At 50.4% G+C, this 27,701-nt stretch overlaps 1 protein-coding gene across 15 annotated transcripts in view; it reads right to left on the reverse strand.

Annotated features, from left to right (window-relative positions):
* The window catches only part of NF2 (NF2, moesin-ezrin-radixin like (MERLIN) tumor suppressor), a 49,282-nt gene that overhangs the window by 21,163 nt on the left and 418 nt on the right, over nucleotides 1–27,701 (reverse strand). For 14 of the 15 annotated variants that reach the window (XR_012676376.1, XR_012676380.1, XR_012676379.1 and 11 more), the window contains exons 2-11: nucleotides 16,414–16,539; nucleotides 15,254–15,376; nucleotides 12,928–13,011; nucleotides 8,396–8,464; nucleotides 7,829–7,911; nucleotides 7,048–7,123; nucleotides 6,603–6,737; nucleotides 4,235–4,309; nucleotides 2,688–2,801; nucleotides 173–295 (exon numbers count right to left, since the gene is read on the reverse strand). Coding sequence is in view for 9 of the 15 variants with exons in the window: in XM_075167203.1 (XP_075023304.1) it covers nucleotides 173–295; nucleotides 2,688–2,801; nucleotides 4,235–4,309; nucleotides 6,603–6,737; nucleotides 7,048–7,123; nucleotides 7,829–7,911; nucleotides 8,396–8,464; nucleotides 12,928–13,011; nucleotides 15,254–15,376; nucleotides 16,414–16,539 (1,008 nt within the window). In the remaining 6 variants the exon portion in view is untranslated. The remainder of the gene's footprint in view (nucleotides 1–172; nucleotides 296–2,687; nucleotides 2,802–4,234; nucleotides 4,310–6,602; nucleotides 6,738–7,047; nucleotides 7,124–7,828; nucleotides 7,912–8,395; nucleotides 8,465–12,927; nucleotides 13,012–15,253; nucleotides 15,377–16,413; nucleotides 16,540–27,701) is intronic. The other variant, XM_075167208.1, reaches the window with a different exon arrangement.

Consider the following 27,701-nt stretch of genomic DNA (forward strand, 5'->3'; position numbering starts at 1 on the left):
CAGCAGGGTAGCAGGATGAAATCAACTCCGTCCAGCCTCCTGACGACCATCCACCAGCAGCAGTCTGAGAATAGCCACAGGACAGTCACAGTGTGCTTCCTAAAACGCTTCAGCAGTGGAAAGAGTGAGGAACACCTGCAGTGCTTCGGCAAACAGCCTCCCAGAGACTCACCAGAGCCTCGTTGGCCATCGTCGCCTCTTCCTTTAACTGCATCAATCTTCTCTCCAGCTCATCCCTTGTCCTCTCAGCCTCTTCTCTCATTTGCTTCTCTCGGGCCAGGCGCTGCCGTTCCATCTAGGAAAAAGGTATTGGGGAAAGCGAGGAGAAATCACACACATTAGAAAGGCTTTCCATAGTATGCGAAAGGGTCACTATGTGGGGGTTAGAGCACAGGACCGCACTGCTGCCTCCCCTCTGCTTATCAACACTTCACTAAATGGGGGGGTCTGCTCCCCTGAAGAGTGCCATTCCCAAGACAATCCCCCATCCGCTGCTCTGGCAGTTACCCACAGCGCTGCCCCACAAGCTGCCTGCAGGTGATCACGTCCCCGGACAGCACCCTCCTACGCGGACTCAGACAAGTAGGTCCAGCTATGCCAAGAGTTTCTTAGGGCGAGTTGAACTGACGGCAAGACTGAGGTAAAGGGCAGTCTGAGGGCATCCTCAAAATATCAAATATAGACACACCGCAAGGCAGGAGTTTGAAGGACGTGGATAGCTGCTACTTTCGATCAGACAACTAACCCGGCACGCTGGAAACTTCACTTCCACTCCTTGATAGGGGAGGTCACAAAGAGCACGACCACCCCTATCAATTCCCAGGTACGACAAACTCTCTCCCTCCAGCTCCGTCTGCAGGATACAGCAATGCTTCTCCAGGAGGGGAAGATCCAAGCTGCTTTGAGACAGCCCACCAGATTCCTACCACCTCTTCCCAGAGGACGCCGAGAGTGTTGTGCAGACAGAGCGTGCCCGACAACTGCCTTTCCGCTAGCCAAGCGCCCAAAGGGAGCCATCGGGCTAATTAACACACCAAGTTTAAGCACTCCAGTACGACAGAGATGGGTGCATTATAAATATCCACGCTACAGCAAGAACTCGCAGCATTGCACAGGCCACCTGCTGGGTTTAATAAGGGAAATAAGTGCGACGAGATACATTTCTCCGCTCCTTGGACACCAACTGTGTTCTGAAAGCAGGACGCCCACTGCTGTAACGGCTCTGCTTCCTTCTATTAAAGGTTCCCCTCATTAATTATCATTACCATCTGCATCCCACTTAGGACTTGCATTAACAAGAATTCACGATATAAAAGGACTATCTGGAACCAGTTAACAACGGTGAATGGTAAGGAGGGAGGAGAAAGCAGGCGAGACAGCACAGTGGCTAGATTCGGGAGAGGGCAGCCAGCCCCAGCAGAAGCCTGACCTTTCCCGTAGACCACAAGCGCTCTGGATTGAGAGCTCATGCGAAGCAATAAAGCTTCCGCTCACTCTCAGTGCCTCTGGGGCACCTCCCTCACCCCTCCCAGCCGCCCAACTAAGCACAAGATCTCAGCTCTTGCTGGTGTTGTTCAAACGCACCAAAAAACTCACAAGATTGCAAAACCCATCCCTGAAGCCACCAGCGCTTGGACACCATGCTTTTCCTTCCAAAGAGGACCTTTTGCTCCACTAATGCCAACTCCTTACTGGCCAGAGGAATCCCCGTGGGAAGCAAAAAGCCCCTCTTCCCCGGAGGAGCTGGCCTGGTTACCCTCGCAGTGACTCATGTCCTGTCCTCTCCTGCCACCCCACAAGCTACGGGAAGGAGAACTGCTTCAGGAGGTGCCGGCAAGACAAGCCATATCACATCTCCGGGCCAGCTGAGCACCTCAACCCCAACTCCAGCACCGTGCAGGCACCTCTGTGGACATGCTCGAATCCATTCACTTAGCAGCCCCTTGAGCATAAGACTCTCCTGGGTGCAAGTGACTGCTTTGGTTTCTTCTGCTGCTATCTAGCGGCTTTATTGCGAAAGGGACATTTATATTCTAAGCACCAGGACTCAGATTAGCTGTGCGGGTTTCAGTGAGTAGAAAAGGTCTACGAGCAGAAAACAATGATTCATACAATCCAATTTGCTGATATACGCTCATCGGCTACACACTGCTGCCTCCAAAGAGCCATTTTTGCCGCCCGGGCTGGCCTGCAGCAGATAAAGGAGGCCAGCACCGAATTAACATGCAGGCTGCACACCCCGAAATGTCGGCGTGCATTCCATCACCACGTAATTAGAAAATGAGGCGAAGAACTACGGCAAAGCACAGCTCCCCCCCCCAGCCCCTGCTTTAATTACAAGCAACTACCCCAACATACTACATCTTTCCAGCTACGGCACCCAGGCATAAACGGAGGCAGGGAAGATGCACACACACTTGTAGGACACTCAGATTAGCTCTTCCCTCCCGTCCTCCCAGTTTTGGTCCTGAGGGGGCTGGACCTGGGCTGCCAGGCTGCCATCAACCCGCAGAGCCAAGTTGAGAGTGACTGGTGAGGTGGGAGCAGGCTACTAAAAGAGATGTTCAGCTGGACCGTCCCTCAAAGCTGCCCCATGTGCTCGATGTCATTCTGGAGACTGTTCCCTCCCAAGCTCGTTTCCATTTCTGATTTTGGCTCACGGTCTAGTTATACGAGATGTCTCTCACCTGCTTCCTGGCTTTCTCCTCCCTGGCCTGTGCTTTCATCTGCTGGACCTCCAAGGAGTCTGCCTTTCTCCTCCTCATGAAGAGGTCGTGGTTTCCAATACACAGCTGAAGAATCTATTCCAGGCAAGGGTGAAGAGCGGAGAGAAACAGCTGTACACGTGATGACGATGAGGTGGTTTGTATTCTTGACACACAAAAACACTAGAACTGCTTTGATTTGGTGCTTACAAGCACTTCCACCCACTGATCTCAAACCCTATGAGCTCTCATACCCATACGAGGGGCAGGGAGCCAAGGCACAGCCAAGTCCCGTACCAAACACCAGCTCCTGGGCTATCAGCTCTCTGCAGAGACCAATTTTCTGTTTTCTGTGCAACCAGCACAGCGCGGTCCTGGCAAGTTTTATACCAGCCCTAAAAAGGCATTAAGCCAATTAATAAAACAAAGAATTCCACAGCTCTGCCCGGTTCCCTGGTTCTCACTGCCCCCTTTCTTTAGGCTCAGGATGAACGTGCACCTTCTCCCAACTGCAGGCTTAAAGCATTGAGATTTAAAAAAAAAAAAAAAAAAAGAAAAAGAAGGAAAACCACTTTCCATCTTGGACAAACGGAACTTGGACTTCTTCAGATACCTTTGCTGAAGGGTTTTGAGCACCAACGTGGCTTCCTCTGGTACTCAAGGAGGACAAGGAAGGTGGCAATACTAGAGGAGGGTTAGCAAAGGGGTGGGGACACAGAAGAGTGAAAGCTCTTTTCAGCAATAAAAGCAGGTTTCTAAACTCGGATTCTCTTCTAAAGGACCAATGCACATGCCCGTCTTCCATTTCACAAGTCACGAATTACTTCTCTGGAGTCAGAGGAGTTTCGGCACTACGAACCTGATGAGTGCAGTGAACGAGGCCTTTGTCAGGAGGCCCCGCTTCCCTGCGGGACGTGCAGTACAGGACAGCCTACAACCAGGACAGCAAAGGTCCCTCGTGCGACGTAACAGCGGTGCACAGCTCCTCCAACACCAAATCCAGAACACTAGCTAAAGCTGGTCTCTAACACGGATGCTGAGCAGAACAGCTCAACGTAGCCCCCTCCATCCTTGTGCAAGGAGAGCGTCCTCAGAGGGGACAAGCCTAGGAAAAGCCAGGACTGCGACTCTGCTAACGGTGTATCCCAAAACAGGGAGATCTACGTCACAGGGCAGAACAGAAAAGATCTGCAGAAGAAAGGGGATCTGGAGCAAAGATAGGGGTGATGAGAAAGTTTTACTTACTAAGTGCTTCTGCCTCGCAGGTCAGCTGTAACCTGAGAGCTCAGAAAAGGAGCACGAAAACAGGAGAGGGGGGAGAGGTTCTGTGAAGGAGCCTGACTTGAGCTTCCCCCTTTTCTAGAGGCTATGACCGAATAGTAACCGCTATACCGAATCACATCTACAGTCCAGCCAGGCCAGCACGCTCCCTCCCACTGCTCGAAGGAAAAGCCTCAAAAGAACATTGTCTTGTACTGCCTGCAGACTACTGCTGCAGGCAATAAAAATTACTCTGTCTGTAGACTTACCAGCTTATTCACACGCAGCTTTGATGAATTGAATTTAAAAACATCAATCTTTTTGTCCAACGGCTTAATCGTAAACTGAAAAGGAAAAAATAAAGAGGGAGAGAGTTATCAGAGAGCGGTGCATTTAATAAAAATGCAGCTATAAAAGTCTTACTGAAAGCTTTGGCTCAGAGGAGGTCAGCAGTGTCAGACAAACAAGGCTGAGAGCTGTCCCCGTGGCTTTTAGCCAAGCAAGAGAACTAGTATCAAAAGCAACCAAGGAGACAACTGTTCCTCCGGTCAGAAAAACAGGAGTGCCATAGAATCAATGAGAGTGCTGTCCGCCTACAGACTGCAATGCCCGACAGCCGGTCTCCTCTGCAGAGCACCTTGCAGAGGGCAGAGACAGCTCAGCACCTCCCGAGGCAAGATGCTGCTCTCCTGGCAGCTGTAGAGAACGGAGAACCAACAGCAGAAACTCGTGACACTTCTAAGGGGAGGAAGAACCAGCTCGGCTGCGCGATGGATGGGCAGGAGGGTTGCATTAGGAACACAGCAACAGGAGCTGCTGCCCTTCCCGCTGACACCTCCACTCGCAAGGGCTCCCCAAAAGGATTTTCCACGCATTTTGTTCTCCAGAAGTCAGCCACGTCACAAGACTGCTCCGCAATTCGAAATATTATTCCCTCGCGCTAACTTGTATTGACACTCCATGTGCCAACCAAACAGCTCTAACCACGGCCTGGGTTTACCCTCTCCAAAGGGCTTTCCCACGGCGGGTCTCTCAAAAGGATATAGGTGGCATCGCCAGACTCGAGAGTTTTGGTAAAACAGCCCCTGGAGAGACAGAAGACTCTGAACTAACAAAAGGATACTTGAAGAGATGGAGTGCTCCGCAACACCGCATTTTTTAGAAGGCATGCATACACTCCATCACTCCCCCACACGCTACAAAAATAACCAGCTAAAGAGATAGCGCTCGAGTAGGCAGTCTGTGTCCATTAAAGTAGGTTTATTTGTCAATACATTGTACTGCCTGAAAAGGGCTCAGCAGAACTCGCCCTGGCAGCGTTTTGTTTTGTCAGTTTGAGAGCCAATCTTTTAAGACTTTCACACAGGCAGACGTGCGTGAATGTCCCTGGACTCGGGCTCCAGCAGAACCCCCACCAGTCATCGAAAGCAACAGCAGAAATATGCCAGGAGAGGAATTCCAGTTCCACGTAAACAGTCAATCTTCGTTACGATGGATTAAACCCCTCTGTTGTGTTGTCATACCCAGCTATTAAGCCTGTTTACTATCACGTCAGGTCTGCTTGTGGTCATCTTATTACACAGATGATTGACCTGATGGAAGGTGGCAAGTCCTTTCCCCCAAGAGAAAGCTCTATTACAGTCTTGTGTCAAGGCCTGGTTACGGAGGCTTCAATCCCCAGATTTCTGAGGCAAGGCCTGATCAGACAGTTTCTGCTGCGCTCATCTGTAACGGGCAGGAAAGCCTTCGAGAGCCACCAAGTGCTGGGCTGGTTTGCAGAGCTGTGGAGCTCTTTATTTTCAAGGAGTAAAACAAGTGAAGAGAATTCCAGCATGGCCTTACTACTTATAAAACTTCACAAGCCATGCAATAAATGCAGCTGATGAGAAACCTTTAGCTTTTACCCTGATCAATATCATGTTTAAATTGGAAAACAATTTTTAATTAAGAAGTTAATTTTCTTCTTTACCATAAAGGCAGCTGGTCTCCTTTGAGCAGCTCTCACAGACGAAAATTGAGCAGATCAGTTTCCCCTCCACAGCCAATTTCACTGCTATTCTCAACTAGGTTTGTGGCCAATGATTCGGAAGATTCATATTTACGCTCTGGATTTAATAAATATCTATCCAATAGCAGGCTTAAATTACTCAACTTCCTAAAAAGAGCCCAGCTGTTACGCTAAGCCCGGCAGCCTGAAAACTCAAGATGATGTAATGATATGGCAAGAAGCAAGAGCTCTTCTCGCCAGGAATACATCTCGCTATGTTTCATAATACAGTATCTATACACAGTAATACATACCGTAATACATACAGTAAAGCAGAGCTCTCAACTTCTGAACTTTGATATTTGGGCTAAGCACATCAACAGCAATTTTGTTTTTTGAAAAAAAAAACCATAGCGGGTTTGAACATACTCTAAAACCAAACAGGAGAACAGCTCCCAGTTGCTCTCTTGTACGCCCACTCCTAGAAGGTTTCAGAAAGGCTTGGAATTAAGGTTTCAATTGGAGAAGCTGTGCTGCCCTTAGCTAAGCTGGTGATAGCAAGCACAGCAGACAGAGAAGCTAAGAGAAATAATTTTAAATTGCAGTTGTGTTCTTGCTGCTCTCAGGGAAGAGGGGAGATGTATCCATACCTCTTTATCGCTGTATGAGATATTCCGGATCTCGTTCCACGGAAAGGAGATTTTAGGGGTCAACCTGTTGTCTGGGTCATAAATGTGAAGACCCAAGGCATCAACTCCAAGGAGCAGTTCGGTGCCCTTTTTATTCTACGGGAGGAACGAAAAGAGCAGAAAACCCTTTTATTCCACTCGGAGGGTTTGGCATGAGCCATCGTTAGCTTCAGCAACCAGCCCTGAGCAGTCACCCACCAGCACTGCATATTAAAAGAGCTTCTGCCTCCCCGGCACCAGCAGCGAAGCACGCTGCGGCAGGGACTCTCACCAACGCACCGCAGCCATCTCCCAGGTCTGCTGGCTCTCCAGGGCTCCACTCATCCAATCTCACAGCAACACAAAAGATGAAGACTAACGCAAGAGCTACGCCAGCAAGAAAACATGACCCACAACCTACACTCACCCTAATCGCAAAATAGTTCACTCCATACATCTCCAAGTCCTGAGCTATCTTCAAATACTCCATTTCAGCTTCATCTCTGTCAGACAAAAAAAGGCCAGTGTTACGACGTTTGGTAGTTTGAGAGAGAGGGGGGTGGCTGCTCTTTCTGATCCTAAGCACTCACAAGGCTTTAAAGCCCGGACCATCATTATCACACAGGTTAAGCCTGTCTTTGCTGGCAGGATCAATAAAGTCCAACAGCAAATCCCACTCTGCAGCCTGCCGGCATCCTAATGGCTGCTGACGCCTGCCCAGCGAGATGCAGCACTTCAGGCCTTGCTTTGTCCGTCTCGCAACCCCTTACCCATAAATAGGAAACCCCTGGCTGAGAGGCCCCCGTTTCAGATCCACCCGACTTCAGGCTTAGCCCCCACAAGGGGCATTTTACCACCTGAGCAGCAATACCCCTCATCGGTCTGAACCCCCATTGCTTTGCCCAGCCCAAAAAGCACCCCGACGCCCTAGGCAGGCAGGGCTGCCGGCCCCCCTGTCCCTCTGCAGGTGGTCCCTTACTGGGCACCAGTCCCAGATCCTCTCGAGGACCCCCGTCAGTGACCAGGGGACCGCAGGGCACAGACAGAGCAATCAAAGAAAGCCCTTTGCCCTTCGTGGGTCGGCTACAGAGGTGTGCTGGGATTAACCCCGCTGTCAGCGGCGCTCATCCGTCACCTGCCCAAGCTCCCCAAACCCCGGTGAGGATCAGGCGAGGGGACCCTGACCCACCGCTGCAGCACAGGCTCACCTTGCTCTGCCTCGGTGCTCTGCGTACCAGGCTGTTATCCTTTCCTCCCACATCTCTGGAGTCATCTGGTACAGGTTTATTACCTGAGATACACGAGGAGACAGCGACCAGGTCACACTTGCCGCTCTTGTCACAGTCTCCTTAGCCAGCAAGCCAGCCAGAAACACGCCAGCCCCAAGCAACCCCTCCCCAGCACCACGTCCGACCTCAGAGACAGGCGACTCTCAGCCCCGCACCCTGCCATCGCCCAGCGCTCGCTCGACCCTCCCAAGCAGGCAGCACAGGCAAACCGTCCCCAGGCCATCGCGAGGAGATGCAGGCAGGATGAAACCGTGAAAAGAAAGAAAACATTTGCTGCTGTTTGTATTAAAATACGTCAGAAAGAGATTGAATTCTCCTCCCTCAATACATCTTTTTGGATTGTTTGCCTCGGAAAGGAAGCCCAAGGAAATCGAAGCAGGGTTCTCCCCGCAGGCGGTCCCGCAGAGACCTCCTCTGCAAAGGGCTCTGTTACACAACCACCACCAGGCTTGGACACCTACTCCCCCGCTCGGCCGAGCTCCTTACCCGCTTTGGAAGCAACTCCTCTTGCGCCAAGAAGCCTCGCTTGTGGACGTTGGGATCGTAATCGCCGTACTGGAAGGAAGCAGAGACATCGTGCCCGCCCCACGTTAACACCACAGGCAGGTAAAACTCTTCCCCCTTACACATCCACCCCTTGGGGAGAGAGCAAACGCAGACTGCTTACACCCTTCACGTCACAACCTCTTAGAGCAGAGAACATATGCTGCTCGGTACATTTAATAACCGTATTTTCTTCGTCATTTGACTGCTAATAGAAAGTATCATCCTCCTTTTACTCATGCAGCAGAGGTGGAAGCAGAACAAAACTTCCCACCGTCAGTTGACATCCACCATCTGGCCACCAGTTGGACTAGAGGATCGTTGTAGGTCCCTTCCAACCGAACTAGTCTATTCTACTCTAATTACCATGCCCAGAAGACCCTTCCTCCGGTGCACGGAAAGACTCACTCTATAGCTGAGAGGTCCTTGCCCTCCCATCGGTAGTGGGACAGGGAGTCACGATACGGACAAAGACCTGTCCCCAAAGACTGATCGATACCAGTAATTCCAGTGAGGCAGATGGCGGTTTCTCTGTCGCTGCCCACCACCCTAATGAACAAATATATATAAAAAAAAAAAAAAAGACAGGAGTTTGACAGACTCCTCTCAGGCAGGTGTCAGCTTTTCTGCCAGAGGGTCTGTTGCTCGACTGGGAGGTGGAATCCAATTCAGATTTGTTAAGTGCATCCAGTAATTACCAGTATTTGTTTAGATTTACATCTTTTTGAGCAGCATATAAAGTGACTGAGAAATAAAACTGCTTATTAACAGATTGAAAAGCCGAGTGTCCCTGCAGTGCATGTGAAAATGAATTTACCTCCTGTACAGCTTAAGGGGGCAGGAAACCACCAGAAAACGGCACCTCAAATAACCTAGCAAGTTCAAGAGAAGAGGACGATGGATGTGAGGCACGTACACGAAATGCTGCGATTTTCATTCACCTGGCAAACAGGACTTCTGCAGTGACATTACCCAATTACACGAGACACGGCAACGTTTGCTCAACTCACTCATTTTGCAAGGGAGACAGCCCTTCCCCCCTGCTTTTCTGAAGGACCTCAGCTCAGAAAGTACAAAATGGTGACAATTTTTAAAGCCAGACCAAGACGTACATGGTGGTCATGTAATAAGTCAGGAAGCTTTCCGTATCAGCCTCCTTTTAATGACAGAACCATCGCGTTGTACGCTAAAACCAGAGCTCATCATCAAAAGGCTACACATACATCCTCTCCGCAGCCCGGCGAGCAACGTTTCATAGACGACAAGCAGGGATTAAAGGCGCAAATATTGATTTGGAGCCAATGCAGATGCGAAGGAAGCATGCAACAATCAACATTGACTCAGACTGCAATTAATAGAACAAAACCGCCACAGATTTCATTCAGGAGGGTGCTGAGCAGCGGCAATTGCGTCTTCCAAGGTCTACAGATGCTCGGAGCTCCTCAGAAAGCAGCGCATTGCAGGTACACGTCCCTTGAACCCACATCAAAAGGGAACAGCAATAAAAGCGTGGCACTGGCAAAGGAAACATCTCCAATAACCTTGGAGAGGCAGAAAATAAATCATTTTTAGGTGATGAAAATAATAGCAAATAGGATTAACACGATTATTTTTTGTTGTGATCTACCGTGGAGATCCAGACTAAGTATGGATTATGTGATTTTCATGCAGTGAAACATATTGCCACATCCCAAAGGAATCTTTGTACTGAGAGGGAGTCTGGATGAGAACATTAATTATTCGCAAGTCAAAAATCAACAAATGCCTTAAGTATTGCAGTATATGTGGCTCAAATGATTCGGCAAACATACTTTCAAAGACCTTTTCAATTAAATCATTACTTCAAAACTGTCATGGAATTTCAGCTCGTTAATTGAACTGTATGCTTAATATTCATGGTTACACATGGAAGTTGCCTTTACCTCACTCATGCACCTGGCTAACGTCGTCCTGGATAAATACAGGCATCTTCAGCTTCAAACTATTAACACCAAGTATTGTTTGTTTTGGGGAAAAAAAAAAAATAAAAATAAAAGAGCCCTTTGCTAGCGCTACAAGATTTGAAGTGCTGAGAGGGCTGCAGCATTGCAGCAATCTGCATTTAAGGGGCAAGAAATGGAAGAACCTCCTGGACATTACCATTTTCTGCCGCGACGCATTTTTCAGTAGATTCCACGTCTCTCCCGGCTATTTAAAACCTGAACCGCCTCCAACATCTGAAAGCAGTGTGGGTGGTTTGAATGCAGGGCTAGAGGGGAAAACACATAGTAATTCCCCAACTGAACACAACGATATAGAAATAAATAAGCTTTTATTTTTATGACCCACACGCTTACTCTGTTATTGCAGGTAGGTGTGCAACAACAGTACAAACCAACCTGGCTGTCAATCAAATGGCTGCAAACACACCGCTATGTCAGGCTATTATGCCCCTAATCATGCAAATCAGCACATTATTAGTGAAATTACTGTGCTCGGTGGCCGCTTTCTTGTCCAGAAAGGACATCATTATCCTATTTAACTGGAAGGAGATAACCTGCAACATCTTTCTTCCCAGCTCTGTGCTTTCAGCTTTCTCCTTTGCTGAAAAAAAAAAAAGCAGAAGGGGAAACCCTGCCTGGAGGGGCAGCGAGGAAAAGCGATGTCTGGTGCAGACATGAAAGCACGTTAGCAAAGATCAGAAAAGGCATCCCTCTTCCACCTTCTCACAATCTCTGTGCAGAATCAAGACGTGCAAGGTCAGGAGAACTGCTCTGACTCCAGCTGACCTCCTCCAGACGAGCGAGTGTCGAGCACGTCGGGTGTGCTACCGAGCGCAAGGTCAGCAGCCGAGCTGCAAGAAGAGAAAGGGGACGGCACAACAGTGCTGTACCAAATTACAGCCTGTTCCCGATCGCACGAGCAGAAGCTGTCACGGCCAAGAGTTAACAGCGCTCAATATTTACCCAATGGTTTATTAATTTTGGCAACAGGAAAAGTCATCCCCTACGTATCCTCAGCTCAGCAGGTCAACGGAGAAAAAGCCAAGTAAGTGTTTACTCATGCACTCTAATAAGAGTGAGGAATCTTTCACACAAATAGAAACATTTTTAAAAGCAACTCGTCTTTCCCCGGCTGATGAGGCTCTCGAACAAAGTACGGTTTCATCAATATTCCGACTATGAGGAGAAAACAGCTTTTTCTAGTAAACTCAAACGTTGATCACCAAAGAACACCGCTGCACGTCACCCAGGGCTGCATTCAGACAAACCAGGCATGGACGAAAGGGTTATGAGGAAGATTATATGGCAACCCAGAAAAAGCCGTGGTGAAACACTGAGGACCGGCCTCTGTTTCCAACCAGCCCGGATCAGGCCCTCTCTTTGGCAGCAGAGCCAAAGCCCCCTCCTGCGCTGTCAGCTACGGCGTCTCCCAGGCCAGGGAGCTACCTGCTGCTTCTAAAACGGCTCGACAGCTTCCTCAAGGACAGGCAGACGGGCCAGACCCAGGGCACGGCCACCTGCCTGCGGTCCTGCGAGCCAAAACGCCTCCCTAAGTCGCACCCAGAGAGTCCGAACCGACTACGACCACAAGGCTACAGCAATAACATAGCTGGGCTGCGATCGGACTCCAGTCACTCCTTTTCCAAAGACGTTATCTTTACATAAACTGGAGACGAGCTAGAAGACTCGTTAATTGAGCCACAGTACGCGTTGTGCACATACAGGGATAAATTATTTCCTCTCCTGCAAGAACGTCCCCACTGCTGAACCTCGGGCTGCTCCCCCTACCCCAGGAGCCCCTCTGCTGTGGGCTGCTGCAAGCTGTCCAAGGCTGCATGCTCCAGCCTGGAAAACAGTCTTCTCTTAAATAAATCCTCAGCAAAACACACTGACTCTGCGTCCAGAGCAGAATTCAGCCGAGGAACGAGGGGAACTTGGGGATTATTGACTTCTTCCTCTGTCTAGTGAGGCCAAACACCCAAGATCAAACCCAAGATAAAGGGAGAAGTCAGGAAGAGCCCTTTAACACTGCAACATTCACGTGGCAAGCTGTAGCACTCAAAATAAAGTAGTTATCATGACGACAAGTATTCTGGGGAAGCAGCAGAGCTGTGAGTCCCATGGTTGGTTTGCCTCTGGCTACAACAGCAAGAGCAGGGAGAAGATCCAAAAAAAGCGTGGGCTCAGGGAATTCACCTGCTCCAGCAGTAAGCCACACTTGAGCAGGCACTGCAGCTCATAAGCTGAGCACTTGCTAAAAAGTCCTGGAAAGAGAAAGCAAAAATATGTCCAACATCTTCAGGTAGCCAGGAACCAGCAGTGCGGAGAAGGCAATATTGTTAGCGTAGTCCCCTCACTTCCCAAGTTTTAAGAACTTCCCCTGCCTTCCCCTCCTCGGGAAGCAGGTATATCGCAAAGCGCCTCGCTTTTCCAAGAACAACGTTCACCCACCGCCAACGGCAGCAGGTCCCTGGAGAATCCCCCTGTGCCTACCTTGGCTTGGACGGCGTAGGAGGCCAGCAGGACAGAAGCCTCAGGAGGACAGTAGATCTTCTCATCCAAAATCTGCTTCTTCACCTGCACGTAGCAATAAAGGACACATAACACACATTTAGTGGAGCAGTGCAAAGCACGACTGTCACAGCAGATGGCTGCAGTTTGTTGTAACTCGAGCTGTCAACCACACAGTTAACAATTTGCCTAACACTAATTATAATTCAGGCCCAGGAAGTCTCTGGTGGCTCGGAAGGGAAGGGCTCAGGTTTTCACGGGCCACCTTTTTCAAACAGGTTTGCGAGAAGAGCTAAATTTATACGTGGAAAATGACAGAACCTATATCCCATTGCTCAAGGCAAGGTGCGGGGGGGGAAGTCTTGTGTGTAAACACGGAGATAAACCCTCTAAGGCATAAGCTATGGATTGATAAGACATCTATACACCACTAAATTAAAAAAGAAGTTTGCAGCCGAGCCTCTGAGCGCACAAAGGTTTTGCTCTGGGATATCCAGGCCTCGTTACGAGGCAGTGCTCACCTGTGCTCGAGGCTAATTCCTTCCAATCCCACTGGCAGCCAGGAGAGCTGCGGGTCACCTCCGTGGCAGTGCTTTTAGCAGCAGGCAAAGCCCTGCGCACACTCCCAGGAGAGCCAACGTGCAGTTCCCAAAAGCCACGGCTTTACATTTCCTGGCTTCTGTGCATTAAAAAATTAAACCTGTCATGTTCGATATTTTTTGGTTTTGCACGCTTAATTTTCCTGAATAAAGATAGGGAAAAAAAGCATACTATTTCCTGGGAGACTTAAACGGATTGTCACAGAGATGCAGTAACATCAGTTTGAATTTATAACATGCTTTGAGTCCTCAAAGTTGGTTACAACATAATCACAGAAGATATTCTCCTGCATTAAGATAAAAACAGGAGAGTTTGCAAGCTTATGCATGCTCCCGTTTCCCATACGCATTACGGGAGCCCAGGCTCCTCTCATCATCAGAAAAGTCAAGGTCTGCATTTATAAAATGCAGCTTTAACCGCTTTTCCTCTCCAATTCTCCTTTTCAAAGATGCCAACAGCACTTTTCCTCATCAAGGATAAAGCCCATGGCAAATCGGACATTTAAAAATAGCACTACAGAGACACTAGTGCACGAGACAGACCTTGGAAACGAACAGCAATACTTTGCATTTAGAAATGCTTTAGCTCCGAAGAACAAAGATGAGCTTTGGAAGAGTGAGGAGTGCCAAGAAGCTGGTGAGCTCACTCTGATACCCATTTGAAAGGGCAGGGCACACTGAAGTCTACAGTGGTATTTCCAAGAGCATCCAAACCCAGGTTGCCTTTACTTTAGTAAAACATAAGAATGAGTGGCTTTTTTTATTTTTATAACTGCTTTATTTTAATTTTCAAATTAACAGCCACAGAGCAGCTGAAACATTCCAGTAAGTACCTAGGGGTCTGACTAGGACTACTCTACTCCCTGTAACCGCAGCTGACACAACCCTTTATAGGACATAGTTTCAGAAAATTGGTCTTGTCTGAAAGAGAGTTCCTGTGATAGAAGGTCTTCATTACCAGCCCCGCAGCACTGCTACAACAACATCAGCTGAGCTAATTTCTCCAGACACAAAGTTTTGTTCCGTACTTTAAATACAAAAGAAAAAAGCTTGAAGATGCGTTCACCACAGTCTCCAAATGCTTAAGATAAGGGCACGAGTTACTGGGGCAGGTGGGACCGTTAGGTTTCCCCTTCTCCTCTGCTTTTGCCATCGGTCCCCGACGGAGCTGTGCTTCTGGGATTTTCTTCTGCTCCAGTTATTTGAAGGCTGTTTTGCAAAGAGGTGAACCTTGCTGTACAGCCTGAACACAAAACAGGTCGGCCGCATTCTGCTCTTGAGGAGGAAACTCCCCTGCTTCGCATAACGATGCCATCATGTACAAAGGCAATCGCCATCCCTCAGCACCACTGATATCCACACCCTGCGCAGAGGTGGACTCAAGGCTGCGTGTGTCATTCAAGCCCACGTCTGACAGATTCATTTCCCCTAGCTACCACACGCTAATATTACAAATCGCCTAATCATTCCTGACAGCCAGTTTACGAGGTCTGCAAGTCTGGGCATCTGTGACTGCTTCAGACAAACCATCTTTGACCTATTTTAAGAAGTTTTCGTTGTCGAAGACAACTCCCTTTGGAGAGATGTGAACATAACGATGAGGATCCAACCGCTGACCAACTTTCTGACCCCGGAACCTTCTCGCACTTCTGCTCATCCTGGCTCCTTCTCCCTTGGGTTGGAAAACAGTGTACTGACATGGCTCCTACCTGCAGGAAGAACAAGTGCTGTGTGATTTCCTGGACCAGTTCCTCCTCTGCGTTCTCAGGATAAAATTTGGCCAGGAAGTGAAAGGTGACGGGCTCCTCTGTTGGAACATCGTGATCCAGAACCTGTGGGATACAAGAGCCATTCTCAGCTACTCCTCCCAGCTTCTTCAGCGCTCTGTCTCTTGGAGTCAAGACACAGTTCCCTTCTGTTCAGATCAGCACATCTTTTGTCAGGCATTTTAGACATCTAGAACAGACGAACCAACCTAAGTAGTTCAGAAACCACAGTTTAAAAAAAGAAAACAAACAAACATTTCTGACACTCCAAAGGATGCAAGAAAACAAACAAGGCAGAAACAAACAGCATGTGAAATGAGACAGCAATGGTTGATCCTCATCTCCTGTGTGCACATTGCCTCTTCCAACCTCGCAGAGCGATGCCATATCCTGCTACGCCACCATCCGACTGTTTCGCTCTTCCCCTGCACTGCCTCTTCTTGCATTTCGGTGTTGTTCCTCGCTACCTTCCTATTGTGCTGGCACTGTCCAGTTCAGATTCATGTTAGTTTAAAAGCTTGGCATGACATGCGAGACACCCAGACCTCCCTCGCAGTCTCGATTACTGTCTGGTTTTAGTGTAACATCCTTTGGACCCAAACAGAACCACATCTATCGCTTCTCTAGCCCACCCCTCAGCAACCTGGAGGCTCGCATATTTGGGAAGCCTCCATCTCCTTTTCACTCCTCTGGTTTTCCTCCTCCCTAGCTCTTTGTACATCTCAACAACAAAAGAAGCCAAGTGCAACTTCACTTTTCCGCTAAAGGTTTTGTCGTTTGGGGGCACAGAAGAGAGACTTTTAGGTTTCATTTACATTACAGTCACCCTGAAGTCCAGCATCCCCCCATGGCTGTCTCCAAAATGCCTCAAGGGGATTCAGTGTGCACGGTCTGAGGCTTCACAGCTCAGAAGGAGCTGGGGTATCTCTGCCAACTCTTCCCCCTTTGACTTACAAATGCCACGGGGATGACATTTAAATACACTTCACCCACTTCACTTTGATACCACACATAACACAACCTTGGCTAATCGAAGACAGAGGAAAAAAGTACATTCTCCTTTGTCATCCCACACAACCTCTCAAGGGAAATTTGGTTCCAACCTTCTTATCCATTTTGAGCCAAGCCACCGTATCCTTGATAGTGTATTGAAGCCCGAAGAACCAGGTTTCTCGGAGTCCTAGTGTCCTGCATACTAGATCGAACAGGTCCTTCCCTTTCCACTTCACCTGCAGGAAAACAAACAGGAAGCAGAGTTATAAAGACGGATTTCAGAATTCGATCTCCGTTCAACCAAATCCATTCTTTTTTCACCTCACAAGGCCTTTGGGAATGTGGAGAAGGCACCTGGTACAGATAAGAAAACATCCGAACGAAGCATACTTTATATCCTTCCACTTGATCTCATCTGCTGATCACCAACTCCTCCCTCACCAGGAAACTGAGATGTGATTTTTTTTCTACAGTGCAAACAACACTGTAAATAAAGCCCCCCTGTTTCTTCCTCTGGCAACCCCCCGACATTCAAGAGAGGACCTGAAGGGTCCGTTGAGGTTCCTTTTGAGCCATGCACTGCTATGAGCAGCCTCCTCCCAGCAAGAAATAAAAATCACTCTTAACTGCCCCTTAGTGGCTTTAATCTCTCTACCTATAGCCCCAGGACGCCCTGCACAAACTCCAGTATCAGCAACGGGGTTTCACAGACGAGGGGGCAACGCGCTCCCGAAAATCACAAGTGAAACGAGCTATGTACAAAGAGCATTCGTCCAGAGCTACCGACCCTGCACAGGGAAAAGGAAAAAAGAGCTCGGGGACAAAAAAAAAATTATCCCTGAAGTCAGCGGTTCTCTCGGAGCACATTTTGACAGAGTCAAACTGCGTTTTCTGCTGAAAATGTTGGCAACAAAAGCAGCTCAGAAACAGAGAAAATTGGTCCTGCTCAAAGACTGTGTCCTTCGAGCAATCTCGCAGCTGCATCTATGTTGTTACTGAAGTTTGCTCATAAAACCAGAAGGCGTTGGGAGGCAGGAAGGTGAAGAGGGACATACAACAGATGAATCTAATACGCCAAAGCCACTTTGGTCTTCCATCTGCACGGTGGAAACGATTGCTGGACCGAGACATATGGCCATTACTCTAAACCCTAGGGCAAAAGGATCTCGGCACATTCTCTTGTCACTACAACTCAATCTTGGTGCCACCTGGCCAGCATCAATATTAATGCTCAGGCATGGCAGGGACTGCTGGTGCGGGTGACGCGCCGCTCCCGCTGTCACCCACTGCCGCCTTGTGGGCAAAGCCGCGGAGGACAAGCTCATTGCCATTCTGCTGGCTTTGATTAAAGGAGCATATCGCTATTTTCTCCCCCTCCCAGGGCACACGCATGCACGCTGACAGTCCCAGAATAGAATAAAGCCGACGCTACCCTCCAAAAAACGACACCCCAGGACGGCTCGCCACAGCCTCTCTGCAATTCATATCAAGCGCCGTCAACACCTCGAGGTCAAAAACACCAGGAGGAGCAAGTTTTGCAGCGTTGTAATTATAAAACCCTGATTTCACACATTTAGCTAGCCTCCAGTCCCCATGATGAGCTTCAGCTCGGCACAGGATGGCTCAGATTGCGGAAAATCTTTTCCCAAGTATTATTTTAAGAGGGAGGTTAATTCGAGGGTTCAGACAAAACAGAGCGAGACACATTTAAACAGCTATTTTGTACCGTTTCTATAGGCACGTAAAAACAGGCTACCATCAAAGGGCTATTTCTTAATTAGAATTAAACTGCTTTGCATAAGGCATTATTGGCTTTTTTTTCTTTCTGCAAAGACCACATTTCAGCCTATTGCTTCAGAGGAGCGACCGGTGCCTGCACGCACACAGCCCCGCACCAAACCTTTCCCAGGACAGGCTCCTGCGTGCTGCTGACGGGAGCGTCTCCTCCCCAGCCATCGCTCCACATCCCATGGGATCGGTGTTCTGAACAACACCGGAGCAACCCCACGAAGTCCCCCCCCCCGCTGGGATTTCCAGCGGCTGCGGCTCCCCACCAAACCGCCCCTGCAGAGTTTCACGCAGGCACCCAAACCTTATTCACCACACGGCACCAGCCGGCACGATCCGAAGATCTCTTCCCTAAAAGCAAGCCGGCAGTTAGTTTCCAAGACCAGCAGCGTGCATTAAAGCAAGAACTTTGTGTGTTTCCCCCTCCCTGCAATTTTAATTTGGCGACGGGAATATTTTAAGCGATTGCTTCTGCTGCTAGATTTTACACCGGCACTCTGTCATTGCACGCGTCCGTTATGGCAGATATATATATTTAACATTCCTGCCTGCATGGTGCTAAAGTCTCCAACCATAACATTGCAGAGACATCCTCCCTGACTGTGTTGAATTACCTTCATTAAATATATAAATGGAACAGCAGCCACGTTTATTTCAACATACATGATTTCATTCCACACCTCAGTACTTAAAATAACGATCTGCATTCAAGTGGCACCTTTTGACAGCTGAACTCCAACTGTTTTACAGACGTTCAGGACCTCAGCCCTCCTTACCCTTACTTGATAGGCCTCGTATCATTAACTGCCACATTTCCGAGCCATAAAACACAAAAAAAGCCCCCCCCAGGCACGGGGAGATGGAGAGAGCTGCTGTCCAAGGCTGGGCAGAGAGCTGGGGGAGAGCCAGGATGGGCTGGCAGCTCCCCATCCCGTCCCCTGCCCCTAACGCCATTCCCCTGCTCTGCACTAAAGTGACACCTGAAGCACAAAGTCGATTTTGCAAGCCATTACGAGCTCCTGAAAACAAAACAAAGAGGCTTAGAGGAGAAAAATCCCCTCTCAGCCAGACGCCAGAGCAGCTGGCACGATGCTATAATAAAGCTCAATCTCCCAATAAAAAGCTACATCACGATAACCTTAACCCGAACCGCAGGACGGAACCTGCGTCGCTTCAGCACCCTCGGTCAGCTGCAGGCGTCGCCTCTTGCATTTGCAGCTTTGTTTTCTCCCCTTAGCATGATGGCAACACGGTCGTTAGAGATATTCAGCGAGTCGTTGAAGGAATACGTGGACGAACTGCTTCATAAACAGGGTGAGCGCTGCAAGGCTGTTATTCTGCAGAGCTGGAATTTATGTTCTTTACTAAGTACAGAGTGCTTACAATTTATCAGCAGAGCGTTTTAAGTAAACAGCACTAAACACTTAAAACTCAGCAGCCAGTGGCTAGAATAGAGTACTTCCAGTACAGGTTATTGGCATCATCTTTTTCTCCAGCGGAGACACCGCATTTGGCATCTATTAACAGGGTTTGCATTATTTATTAACCTGCACCAAGAGTCATTTCCAACTAGCAGGCAACTGGACAATTTATTTGAGTGCACAACCTTTCTGTCAAGTTTCACAACCGCTCCTTAGCTAACGCATCGATAAACCAGCCGCAAAAACGAGCAGAGGGGTTATGAGATCCCCTCGTCATGGGGCGACAAGGAGGGAGGTCAAGCGCTACAAAAAACGGGCACAAGAGGGTGCAACCATCCTGCGCGGAGAGGGTTGAGCAGGGCGTCTAGAGAGGAACGCGATTCCCAAAACTCACTGGCATGGGCTGACGCTTTTCTTCCAACGATGTCAAACTGAATTTACACCAGCTATGTGGAAAAGGGGGAAAAAAAAAAAAAAAAGGACATTTTTAACTGTTTAAGATTAAGGTTCCTCACGCGAGCAGCTCTCCTCGGACAACAGGGAGGTGCCCGAACACCAGGGGACAGAACCCGGCTCTGTCGGGGGACAGTGGACGAGATCTCGCCTCCTTGCTGTCACAAACACAAACCACCGGAGCTTCGGCCGTCCCTGGGGTCAGGCTGGGGAACAAGGGCACAAACAAGGGGATGGAGGACATTAAGGCAGCGCTCACCAGCTCAGCCCGGGCACGCCACCTCCCCGAGCAAACCCATCGCAACGGTCCCTCCGTACCCCACCCCACGCAACCGCTTTGCGGGAAGCACGGTATTGGGTTAAAGCATGACCTTGAACAAATTACTAACATCTATAAAATATTTCACTGCACCAATTCGTCCTTAAATAATGCAGAAAATGGCTTTTCACCTTAGCAGATCATTTTATTACCTGTCAGTTCTGTGCCAGAGACGAGGAGATAGCACAGAGCCCCTGCTGTGACAACCTGACGGTCTGAACGACCACGCCGAAAAGGGGACCGAGCCCCAGCAGCAATGCTCAGCTTCCACCGCGTGGTGTTATTTCCATTTAGAAACAAGCTTTAATACGAGGATGTGACACCTCTGCACTGAAACAGGGAGGGAGATGGCCGAAGAGCAAGGGCTGAGCAGAGCATCCCTCCACTAACCACCTGGGAAACAGTAACTGGGTAGGCTGTACCTGTTCCTCATCCCACCAGGAGATGCCCAAACAAACCACCCACAACAGTTTACAGCTGAAACGGAGTTAACTTTGAGACTGCAGACCACGTTTAATTCTCCTTCTGGACTTGAATGATAACAGGAGTGCCACAGACAACCATTTATTTGGATTTAAAGCCCATTTGAAGCGAACGGGGAATCAAATATGCAATATTCTTCCATTTTTTTTTAAATAAAGCGATGTCAAATACTTTCAATTGCCACTTACTGAACCACAAGACAGGGCTGTAAAAGTTATTTTTATTTACTAATGCTACACGACAACTCCATAATGAGCTTTTAATTAAAATCTATTTCTGTTAACCACCAAGGAGGCCAAAAACTTGCCCAGGCGTAACAACGCAGATGGTGCAGCCAAGCACATTTCGTGTTGTCTGGCCAAGACAGACAGAGCGGGGTACACGGGAGAACAAGCTGCCGCGGCTCTGGCCAGCCAGCACCGAAGCGAGTGGGAGAGGCGGAGGGGACGACAACCGACGTTGTCCCAAAGCCCCACCTCACCCATAAGGTGGGGCTGCGCAATTTAAGAGTTAAAGGGTCAAAGAGCAGCTCGACACAGGGGAAGAAGCTCCAAGAATCCGAGAGAAGGATCTTTTTCCTGCAGGAACCTCTGGCCCTCCCGTGCCAAGGATGCAGAGAGATACAACGTTAGACGGAGCCGTCTCCGTGCTGCTGTCGCACGCTCCGCAGCACAGCACGCTCCTCCCTGCCCCAGCAAGGGCCGCGCAGGGCAGGATCCCAGAGCCGAGCCTTACCTCCGCGCGGGAGCCGGCTGCTGACGGACACGGGGTATTTCAGCACAAACCTGACCTGCTCCGATGACCTTTTGCACGTTGATGCACTCTGAAAGCGAACAGCTTGCCCCAGGGAAAGCCAAGCTAGGCTTTAAGAAGCCAGTGTTGTCAGCCTTAGGGGAGAGGGTTAGCCTTGCCCGGCAACGGCAAGTTTACCTCTGAATGAAGCAAGGCTAAACCACGTACGCTGACAAATGCCTCTCTTCCGATCTTAAGGGCTGTCTGATTTTCTAACAAAGTGCTGCCTCCCGGCTTCAAGTAGATTGTTTCCAGGGCTGCTTCCCTGTTCAAGCACTTTTAATTTCAAAAACCACCTACTTGAAAGCCGCTGCCTGCACAAAGGAAAAAAAAAAAAAAAAAGAGAGAGATTAAATGGCATCAAAACTAGACTACACACACCAAAAGAGAAAGATGCGTTTCTGTCCCAAATGCCTTCCCTCCTTCCCCTTTGCACCAACACACCTCCTCTGGATTAACCACAGAGACCGAGGATTGACAGCGGTTTTGAATCATCTTTGGAGGGAACTGGATAACACGGAGTTTCATAACCGGCTTCGAAGAGGCTGCAATGGGACACAGGGGATCCAGAGAGCGTTTCAGATGCAGGGTGCAGGCAGAGAGAAGCCAGGGAGGATCTGTGTTCATAATAAGTCTCACATGACTTGCGCACAGCTTAAGGGAATGCAGAACTGAACCGCACCAAGCAAGACATCGCTGAAAAATTAATTCCCAAATGACACTGTTGTGAATCAGCAGAATTCCTGACAAGGAAACCCCTCCAAGACATGAAGTGAGAAAACAGCCTTTACCTGCCGCATCTCGTATTTAAAGAGAGATCAGCAGCAACCAAACAGCACGAACTCCTGAGCTCTGCAGGATCGGGGCAGATGGGCGCGCTAAGGAAGCAGAACATCGACTTGACAGCTGGTATCCCAACGATTTACTGAAGATCATTTTGTAGCTGAGGGGGATTATTTCTCTCAGCTTTTTAAAATAGCTGTTACTGCCCAGAGATTCGTCTCTTCCAGTTAACTTTCTGCCTGCTTGAAGCCGCTTAGCAGCATCGAGAGAGGTCCTGCCCCTACTAGCATCACCGAGCTGCTGCTAAATATTTAACCGGGAATGGAAGGATCTTTCCAAACCCTCTTCCAAGTATTCGGCAACAGAGAAGGAAGCTGGGGGAACTCCGCTCCCTCGTTTCCTTCTCTTGCCTTTTTATTTTGGTACAGTGACTGGCCAGAGCTCAAAAACTCAACCCCAATTTACTGCGCCAGCTCTTACTCAAAAATTTATTTGGGAGCAGATTTTCACCGCCAAATCTTCGCTTGCTCCGGTTTCAGAGGATGAGCTTTTCCAGCTCAGCTACATAACTCCCTATGTCTGTTAACAAAGAGACTAACGCTCGGCCGCACGCTGCTGAAATTGGGTCTCGTCTACTTACAAGCGAACAGGAAAGCTTTACAACGAACCTCATCCAACTGGCCCTGCACCGAGCGGGGCACCGGGCTGAACAGATCCCTTCCAACCAAGATTATTCTCTGGGCAGAGAGGAGCGGCTTAAGCATTGAAGCAGTAACAGGATGCACATTTAGACCAGCAAATACATCAGTCCAAACTTGCCTCTTCTTGCTGAACCCTTAAACTGTTTTTCTAGGTTGGTTGTAAAGCTTTTCCATTCATTTTTAACTTAAGACCCGCAGAAGCTGCTGCTGTCAAAGGATTAAGGTCTGGAAGCGGCTGGGCGGCGAGCTGCACCTCGGTGGAGTAACCATCCCTACAGGAGTTTCAGGCTCAAGGTCACAGGCACGACGGAAAGGGCTAAAGAAAAAACACACCCTTCAGAAAAGGTGCTGTGGTTCCGGAGACGGAGAGCCACTAGCCCGACTGACCACTGCATGAGGAAGACATGGGCAAAGCCATGCACAAGACCAAAAGAAAGACTGATAGGTTCTCCCATCAGCCAGGAACTTGGTTCCTGAAGGAGAAAAGCTGCACATCGGCGTGCTTGAGAGCAACCTGAGAGCAGCCGGGCCACACCACCGCCATCCCACCGGCGGGACGGGATGAACGATGGACTCAAAAATACCGCAGGGTCTTAAGATGTTATGCCAGAGATAACAGATAACCGACTACCTCACCTAGAGAGGCACCACCAAAATCACATTATCTTCGCCACGTTGACTAATTTAATTTGGGTTGCGGCCACCATCAGCAACGGCAGCAAGTTGCACCGTCAGGGTAGCAACAACAGAGGAAACCATCGGCCACGGCAGGCTCCTGGCACCGCGCTCCGAACTGACATCAGGGCATTAGCGCAAGTACCACGCCCTGGCGAGCTCTGCTTTACACGACTGCCGCTTAAAATAGCTTCCCGACTCGTTACTCAGGCAGCGTACTGCCTACCGCGGTGTTACCGGCAGGAGAACATCAACATGGAATGGCTTTCAACAAGGTTTCTCTTGCGCTGCTCTCCAAGCGCAGAAAGCTGAGGGCCCGCATGGGCCGTTTGAGGGTGTTCTCAGGAAGGTGGGGCAGCCAGGCATGGGTTTAACAGCGATTTTAAGAGTTATGCAAATGTCTATCCTTCCTCAAGATGCTATCAATTAATTAAGTACCAGGCTCAAACAGCCGCGATGGAAGTAACAAAAAGAAAGACACTCACTTTGCACCTTCAAGATTTCCCCAAACAAATTATAAGTGTTCAAAGTGAAACCCCAACCGTGATTATTAAGCTTCACCGCCGTGTTAGAAAGACGAAGATTTCATGTCTATGAATTATTTTAGATTTAGGCTCAATTTAGAGGCATCATTTGCAGAGTAAACAGATGCAAAGCAGGTTTAATCTCTTAAAATACACAGCTGGGAATTTCTGCGGAGCAGACTGAAAAATGAACACAGAAAATCAAGGTCCCCCCCACTACGGCGGTGGTGGTGGGGTCAGAAGAAGAGGGACGGCTGCGACCAAGCCGGGGCTCTGCAGTTTGCACCGAGCGCCCTTCCGTCCAGCCCCGAGAGCCAGCCATCAAGCCAGAGCGGGTTACGGATTCAGATCTCTCTGCTGCTCCGCACGCTCTCCTCGAGGGCCGGGGCAGACCTCGCCAGCCCCAGCCGCCCGCCGCGCTGCCCGGCCGGTCACCGCCAGGCCTTACACCCCGCAGCCGCCGCCATTTCCAGCCTCGAGGTCTCGGGCCTCCGCTGTCACCTCCTCGAGTGAGGACGTCACCTCTGTCCTGCATGGTGGGGGACAGTCTAACTCGTGACAACACAGAACACACCTCGAGAGCTCTGGAATAAAGTTTAAAGAAAAAAACATCAGTTATATCAATCCCAGACAGAAAAGCCGCTCAGCAAAGCGCTGATCGCTCCGACGCGTTTACCGGCAACGCGATCGATACCCATCCAGGAAGCCACCATTAAGTCATGCTAAAGACCAGCACACGTAGCGTCAGCCTCCCCAGAACCGGGCCACACACCCCCCGGACCCCTCACCGCCCGGGCACCCAGCTTCTGGAGAAGGAAAAGGGGGGAGAAAGCCACGCGGCAACGCTCGGAGCAAGGCTGGGAGCGCAGAGGTGGGGCACGGAGGGGAGCGGTGGTGATTCGCAGTGGTGGAGGGAGGAGAGGAGCTTCTGGAAGTGGATGGGACCGAGGGCACGACAAGGTGGCACGGCAGGATGACAGAAACCAGCCTGCTCTGCCCGGACCGCAGCCTCTCCTCCCCGGGGACCTGCAGAGGATGCGGGAGGGAGCAGGAATCTCCCACTGCCCCGTCCTGCTCCGAACACCCGCCTCACAGCTCCCGAGGCTCAAGCAAATCGCGCTCCCTGGGTCGGCTGCCGGGCAGGCAGGGCTCCCTGGCAAGGCCATTTGGACGGGCAACCTGGGGTGAAGCTGCGGTGTCGGCGTGGATCAGGCAGCAAAACATTCCTGCGCGCCTTCCGCCGCCTGCTCGGCTGCTATTTATCGAGGGGTTTGAAGCCCGAGGCAGGGAGCAGGCTCCAGCAACACCAGGTACGCAACAAAACCCAACCAGAGGTACAAGCCCGGGGCTACCGGCCTCGCAGTGGAATTGCTGAACCCCCAGCTCGTTGCCTTGGTGGGCCCAGGAGGTGCCTGTGGCCGGAGAGCAGCAGCAGCAGGGAGGGAGGGGACGAGCACAGGCAGGAGAAGCCAAGAGGCAGCAGCGCTTCCCCCTGCCCAGCTCGGCAAGGAGAGGAGTGCCCGCAGGAGTTGGCTAGCAACGAGACCTCCAACAAGCCACCAGCTCTCCGTCCCTGTCAGCGCGAGGCAGCGTTCACGGGCTGCGAAAACACATCTCAAGAGCTCCCGAACAGCACGAGGGCAAGACTGCCGCCGCACCTCCTTCCACTAATCCTCTACAGAGTGTTTGTGCAGCAGAGGTTTCGCCCTCCGCAGCCTCCCGCTCGGGTCAGCGGTCCTCCTTCCCGCCTGAAGAAGCCCACCGCATCGATGCGCGCGCAGATACTTGGGCAGAAAGTATCGGGGGATCCTGCCGGGGTCCAGGTCCGTCCCAGTAACCCTGACCTGGTCCCAGTTCCCAAAGGTTTTTCTGAGCTGAGGGGCGAGACGGGAGAGGAGCGAGCAGCCCTATGTTTGCCCAGAAAACCTTCGGAGAGGGGCTGGATCCCTTCAGGGAGGAGCATGGTCCTCCCCAGATCATCGACTCTCTTTGACTTTCAGGCGGGGCAGCCGAGCCCGCGGCGGGCGCAAGCTCTGCTCCTGGCTCCAGCTCGCACCGTGGGCTGCCGTGGCGAGGACCAAGCCAAGCCCTTCCCTGGGCCACCTTCCCGTCCCCTCCCTCACATCAGCCCCAGCGACTTGAGGCCGCAGGGTGCGTCTGATCCGCCTGCAACATCAGGCGTTGGGCTCGGTGCATTTCTGCAGAGTCAGCAAGGAGCTTTCCCCAGAGCCGTACAACTACGAGACAAAGACGGGGGCAGAGACCCGGCCAGGGAGCTGGACCGCTCGAATAAAGCTTGAATAAAACTCACACCTCAAGCCGGGCTGCGCTGTGCTTGAATAAAACACACCTCGCCTGCGCTAAGCACGGTGTGAAACAGCCCCATCACCCACCTGCACCCAACTATCTCCCTCCCCTCCGCTTGAGCGCTCTGCGCTGAAGGACGACGCCTGAATTCCCCCGTGCCAGGACGACGCCTGAATTCCCCCGTGCATCCCTTACACACCAGCTCTGACAAGACCCAGGAGACCCGAGCAGGACCGTACACGCAGCTCGTGAGCTCCTTCCTGCGCTTCCAGGAGGGCTGGAGAAGTCTATCTGCAGCGACAAGCTTTTTTGGCAGGAACCTCCCCAAAAAGTCATCTGAAGATGCACAAGTTGCATGTTGAAATCCCACCCGAGAGCGCTGCTTTACCGCTGCACAAATCCCCTAATCGCAACAAGAAACGACAAGCGGCCGCACCATTAAAAAAAAAAAATTATTTACTTTTCATCATACGTTATTACTGGCAGCCTCGGAAAAACATGCAAGAACGGAGCCAGGACACTTAAACTCTCCTGGCAGCGTAACGGTGGGAAGCTCGCACGACTACTGTCTAAAATAAACCCTTAATCCCTGGGAAAGGCAGAAAGTTCTACAGAGCTGACAACAGATTTCAAGAGCAAGAAAATTTATGACGACAAACACCCCTCGGTTGACGAGCACTGGAATTCCACCGAGACTGGGATCAGACTCATGAAATATAAATTATTATATAAAAAAGTTAAACTGGGTAGAGATGCCTTCCGAATTTGTGTGTCCAATCCCTCCGGATGGGCTGAAAGCGCAGCAGCAGCAAAGCAGACCCGTGGGCCCGACAGCCGGGGGGGTGGGGGGATTAGAGGGGGGTCGGGTTTAAGAATTATAAGGGCCCAAAAAAGGGAAAGTATCCGAGCAAAACCAGACAGAACGGGGGCGGGCGCCAGGACGCAGCCCCCGGACACCCCGCACCCGCGGGGCCGAGCCCCTGAAAACGTGAAAATTTCCTTCCCGGGCGTTTGTCGAGCGCTTCGAGCGGGACCCGCGTGGGTTCACCCCCGGCTCCTCACGGCAGCCGCCGTGCGGGGGGCGGCCTGAGCTGTGACGGCGGAATCAGGCGGAATTACGGCCAGGTCAAGGCCGAACCGCAGGCGCCCGCT

This window comes from Calonectris borealis, chromosome 18 (assembly GCF_964195595.1).
Source record: "Calonectris borealis chromosome 18, bCalBor7.hap1.2, whole genome shotgun sequence".
NCBI lineage: Eukaryota > Metazoa > Chordata > Aves > Procellariiformes > Procellariidae > Calonectris > Calonectris borealis.